Source organism: Lissotriton helveticus, chromosome 1_1, assembly GCF_964261635.1.
Source record: "Lissotriton helveticus chromosome 1_1, aLisHel1.1, whole genome shotgun sequence".
NCBI lineage: Eukaryota > Metazoa > Chordata > Amphibia > Caudata > Salamandridae > Lissotriton > Lissotriton helveticus.
In genome coordinates, this window is record NC_136057.1 from 1277958970 (window position 1) to 1277964969 (window position 6000).

At 45.9% G+C, this 6000-nt stretch overlaps 1 protein-coding gene across 3 annotated transcripts in view; it reads right to left on the minus strand.

Moving 5' to 3' along the window:
- The window catches only part of LOC144822736 (uncharacterized), a 91145-nt gene extending 85371 nt beyond the window's left edge, over positions 1-5774 (minus strand). For all 3 annotated transcript variants that reach the window (XM_078680599.1, XM_078680592.1, XM_078680582.1), the window contains exons 1-2: positions 5515-5774; positions 2313-2439 (exon numbers count right to left, since the gene is read on the minus strand). In XM_078680599.1, the coding sequence (XP_078536725.1) occupies positions 2313-2439; positions 5515-5538 (151 nt within the window). In that variant the 5' untranslated portion in view covers positions 5539-5774. The remainder of the gene's footprint in view (positions 1-2312; positions 2440-5514) is intronic.
- Between the last annotated feature and the right edge of the window lie 226 nt (positions 5775-6000).

The window sequence follows — 6000 nt, forward strand, 5'->3', positions numbered from 1 at the left end:
TGAGCGCCCTTCCTGCTCATCCAGCTTTGCACGTAGGTCTTTGTTTTCGTTCGAGATTCGCTCCACATTGATCTGGAGTTCCGAGACGTCCTCCACCAAAGATTTGGTCACCACCTCCATTGACGAAACTTTCTCGGACATCTTGTGGAAATCAGCTCTTATCAGGGTTATTTCCGTTGAGATCGATCCCACTATAGCCTGCACTTGCGTCAAGGCACGCATAACGTCCTCAAGGGTTGCTTTTTTTTCCCCCTTCTGGTCGGTCGTCTTGCTCGCCTGTGCTTTGGCATCTGGTGGGGAGGCGGACGGCCTTTCAAACGCATACCTCTCAAGACGTGACTGTGCGTTGCCTCCCTTCGGACCTTTGCCCGCCATTGCCTCCGTAGTTGCCCTAAGATAGTCGCTGTGAGCAGAGCAGTCAGGAAGCTATGTCTCCCCAGATGGAGTCCCGGTGGATGCCCACCGTAGTGACTGCAGCCCTCGGGTGCGGCCGGCCAAAGTAGCTACTGTCGACGGCCCAGGTCCCGGGTCCCCCGGTGAGGTTAGCTGATGAGGTTGTGTTGCTGCGTGGTCCGCCGGACCCGCAGACCTGTGCCACCGAGGGAGCTGAATTTGCTCGTGGTCTGGATGACGTGCGTGTCCGACGTCTCAGGATAATGTCCCAACTGACCCACTCCTTGGCCCCCCTCGGCTCTGTGTAGTTCTTAACGCCTCCCGGCCCCAGTTGGTGATGTGCCAGCCGTGTCTAGGGGCGCGCCCACCAGTCCGTGTATCAGAGAGGACTCACAGTGGACCAGGAGCCTCGTCCGTATTTTCGGCAGCCCCGCTGCTCCGCTTCTCAGCCGGTTAGTCGAGGGTGTGGGCGCTCAGGGTGGTCGGCGCAGACAGGCAGGTTATGGTGCCGCCTTCGTAGCGCGGCCCTTTTCCGGCGTCTCAATGGCCGCCCCCGTGTCCCCGCTCAAGACGCTGGTGTCCCCCGTGCCAGGCTCTCCGCTGTCCGAGTGACGGCTGTTTTCAAAGCCGGGTCGGCAAACTCAACACCCCGGCAAAGCCGATGCCAGGACCCTCCGGTGGTCGGTAGGCAAGATGGCTGCCCCGGGCTCCGACGGGACGGGTCCGACCGCCCCCGGGCCGAGGTCTAGCTCGCCCTTTCACTCACCGGGCTGCAGTCGATGTAAGGCACTCTCCCCCTTTCAGGCCACAGACGCGTCGATGGTCAGTCCGAGCTGCTCGCCGCTCGCGTCCCTGGTGCTCCGCTGCGAGCGACCGCTTCCGGCCCCTCCACGCCGAATCCGCAGCACTTCCTGTCGGCCCCGTCACGCCAGGCAGGACCCCGGCTCCTATGTCCTCCCAAGGCCAGAGCGGGCGAGTCGAGTAACTTGACTTCCCGCCGTCGGATTTTCGGTCTGGTTGCTGTCGGGCGTGCCGCCCGGTCCTGGGCTTCAGTCCCTGCCCGCAAAGTGAAATTCTGCTTCGGATTATTGCTCGGATAGGTCTGGAGGCCGCTTCAACCGCGGAGCTCGCCCTCTAAGCTGCCACCATCTTAGGCTGCTAGCCACGCCCCTCAACCCTGTTTTTTAACTTTGATTCAGAGCGCGGTGCCCGCTTCAGGGACACCGCTCTCCGAATCAAACTTAAAATAAGTAAATAAATGGAGCGCTGTGCCCGCTCCAGGGACACCACTCTCCGAATCTAAGTTCAAATAAGTAAATAAACGGAGAGCGGTGCCCGTTTCAGGTACACCGCTCTCCGAATCTCAGTAAAGAAATGGCACTGAAAGGGATCATGAAAGCGCGCCACTGCAAGACATATGTTTTTAATTATCGCGCCCGTGTCTGGACACGATAATTGAAAACATATGGGCTTTGGTGAGCGTAACAGACACCAATAGGCCGTGGGCGGAGCAATGCGCCCGCCTTTGGCCTATTGCGTGGTCTGTTTAAAAAAAACACGCACTCAAAGCCCAATCACAGAAGACCAAAGTAAAAACACACGCACAAGAGTGTGCGATTCCAGGGTCCATTTCTGAACCCTGGACAAAAGGACTCTCGCTGCGCGAGCACTTCTGCGCAGACTTCTGCGCAGTGCATCGCTAAGCGCGAGACCTAAAAAGAGGATCAGGAGGTAGATTTACTTGCCTTAATGGATGAGGACTTGGAGCTGAAATGTAAGACCGTGACAATGGAGGATCAGGACTACTCACATTACTGATGACTGAGCTTTTTTAAATAATATTTTTTTTTTACTGAGAATAAGTCAAGTACCACCCTCCAACAAAAAAACAAAAAAAAACCAAAGACATGTAACTTCACCGAGTGATTTCAAGGCCTGGTGAATTTCCTTCATCACGTTCCTGTAAAGTTCCTTCTGCCATTCATGTAAAAGCTCCCACTCCTCCTCGGAGAAATGTGCAGCAACATCGCAAAATGCAACTGGTGCCTAGAAGAGCAAGTATTATACTTAGATACGCCATAACAAGAATGGTGACGTGCAGACGTAATTTTATTTGTGTACACCTTCATTGAAGAAACACGTGCCAAACTTCAAATTATATTATGACATAAAACATTTCAATGTGTTTCTCGTGAACTCTTAAAATTGTTTATTGTGGTTTTTTGTAAATAAACATTTGTTATATTAGGTATGATTCTTTCCTTGCGTTTTTGTCTCTAAAACCATTAGCCACAACTAACATCTGACTTGTTCCCTACAAACTACACACTTTACTCTGCGCAGCATCCATAGAGTATTGTTTCAAAGACAGCTTTCTCTTTTCTTATTATACATATGATACTGCACCATAAACGAACAGGTAAGGAAGGGGCTCTCACTATTTCGGTGTCCTGAGGCTGGGTGGACCTGGACTCTTTTACTATTTTACTGTGGAGGAAAGGGGTGTGTGCATAGTACCATAAACAAATTAGAAATACATAATTATACAGAAACTGCAATTTCTTTCTCGAAAATGCTGAAATTAAACTGTAATCTAGGTGATGGACAATGTAATTGGCAAATGTGTTTCCTAAACCCTACATATGAATATTATCATAATCATTTAAAAGAAACTGCGTCCACACGATTCACTATGGATGTTAGGAATTCTATTTATTTGTCAACTAAACTATGTACAGATAATCAATTATTTGATTCCAGAGTTTTCTAAACTGACTATGGCATAGATGCATCAAGATAAAATCCGCTCGCAAAGAGGCACATTCTCAGAATCTGCCCCTTTGCGACTGGTATTTTTGCATTTGGGATGCATCATCCCAAATGCAAAAATCGCAAATTGGGAAATCGCAAAATTGCTTTTACTTGCATTTAAGGAATCTCAAATTGAAATTCCTTAAATGCAATGCATTAAAGTTTAAAAAATAGCGATTTCGCTAATAGGGATCACAAATTACCAAGAAGTTGACCTTCATGGTAATTTGCAAAAACTTTGAGAAATGCACTAAAGTGCATTTTTTAAAGTTTCATGTTGCGCGCACACATGCCCTAAGGGCATGTGTGTGCGCAACATATGTGCACAGATCAATTTCAGGGGGTGCAACAGGGTGTCCTTTGGACACCCCTGCACCCTTGAAATCACATTCTCAATTTACGATTCGCTAATTGCGGTAGCAAATTGAGAATGTCTTCCCATTCATTCCTATGGGCGAATGAATGGGGAGGTATTCCTTAATTGCGACTCGCAATTTGCGACTCGCAATTAAGGAATTTGAAGAAATCGCTATTTTTTTAGTGATTTCTTTATGCATTGCATTTTACTATAACCTTAATAGCAAATCGTTATTTTTCACTATTAAGGAATAGCAAAATAGGTTATTGATGCATCTGGGGGTATATCAGTGAAATCCGTCGACATGGATATTTTGTCCTCACATTAGCAAATACATATAGAAGATGTGAATCTTACTCATACATGGATATCAACATCACAGTATTCGCTGACAGCCGTTTTGCTGTGCAGTCTCCAATGAAATAACATCTCACTAAGGGCCCGATGTAGGTAATCTCAATATACTGATTCTTAAATACCGAATTTTACTGATTTGGTATTTAGGAATCGGTAAATATGATGTAGGTAAAAAATTGGTAAAATTTACCGATTATGTAATATTCCTTATTACCGAATCGGTGGAATACCTTCCCATTCATTCCTATGGGCCTGGAGGCCCATAGGAATGAATGGGAAGCCATTCACTATTACCGATTCGCTATTACCAAATCGGTAATAGCAGGAGCATATTCAAGGGTGGCAGGGTGTCACATACATTGACACCCTGTTGCACCCCTGAATCGTGCATGTGTGCACATGTGGCGCACATACATGCCCTAAGGGCATGTATGTCTGCCACATGGCGCTTTGAAAAAAGCAAATAATTGCTTTTTTAAAGGAATTCGGTATTTACCACCAACTTGTTGGTGGTGAATAATGAATCCTTAAAGCAAATATGCACTCACTTAAGTGCTACCTACATAGGTTTTAAGGATTCGGTAATTTACAGCCTCCTACATTGGGAAGGGCTAAATACCGGTCGGTAACGGGAAATTCACCTATTTTCGGCCGTTACCGACCGATATTTAGCTACCTACATCTGGCCCTAAGTGAATGGCATACGACAGTCTAATAGTGCATGGCTTCCTGATAGCATAAATAAACTATTGAGCCCCAAAGGCCAGTTACACCATCTCATTGTTGGTACTGTTTCAGCAAGCTTGTCACTAAGTACATGTGAAATTCTAAAATACTGGCAGTTGTGTGTCTTTTATAGATCATATCTTCGCAACTGAAGGATATGTTCAGTTAGCTTGTGTGAAGACATATTACTTATTCATACACCCTTTCCAACCCTAACAATCTTGGTTCAGTATTTTATTCTAGGAAATGCTTACTAATAAACTTGGGAAGAGTCACACTTCAACAGGCTTGAGGACACTGTTTTTATCAATTCTTTCAGAAGGCTGAAACCTTGCAGTTAGTCCCCAGGAATCAAAACAAAAGCGATAGTCCGTTGAATGAAAACATTTATCGGGAATGTAACCTCAAAATGTTTCCAGTTTGCAGGAAAATGAAGCCACAACCAGATTCTGCCCATTTCCACTTCTACCAAGCAGCTCCCAAAACACGGACACATTACTGCACACTGTCTAGGTAACCCTAACACCAAACTATTGATGATGCCTGACCTGCCCATAAAATGTGTTAACTGACATTAGTCAAAAAACAAAAAAAACAAAAAACTGACATTAGTCCCTAGTCTTCACTCGCCTCATGCACAAAATCAAAATATACTAATCTAGACCTAGAAATACGAGACATCGATGGTTTCATGAACAAATATATATACATTACATTAATATATAAAACAACCTGATTCTATACAGCATCATGGGTTAGGATGCTACTTATAAAGAGATACAGTGATCTGTTTTGCAGTAATGAAGACATCTTACGTGCAATACTTGTCCACCTATAAACCCCACAATCTGCCGTCGAGAAGGACTCACCTGACCTGATCCCTGCGGGGGCATTTCTTGTCTTGTGTTTTTAAACGATTCACTCAACCCCCTTCTGTAGCTCTACAATGTCTACATGTATCACGGGTGCTTCAGGGTGGGTGGGGGCTGTGGGTAACTGAGGATGTTCAGAAAAGAGATACTTCTCACTGAATGAAGCATTGGTTCACTGAAGAAACACTTTTCATCTCCTGTCTAATTAAAGACTAGTGTTTATTGTGCGTAAGTGAGGATGTTCGGATGAGAGACACTTCTCTTGTGCATTGCGCATGCGTGCCACCGGTGCGTCAATTACTTCCTGTCGGACGGAAGCCACACACAGGCAAGGTTTGCTTCCTGTACGGGGGCTGCCCAATAAAGTAAAGCGTGGATATCGAGCTGGATATTTTACTTTCTCCAGCAAGAAAAGGCGTCTCTGCCCTTGTCCACCTTAGCCTCAAACACAGATTTCTAATTTCCGTTAATGTAATTGTAAAT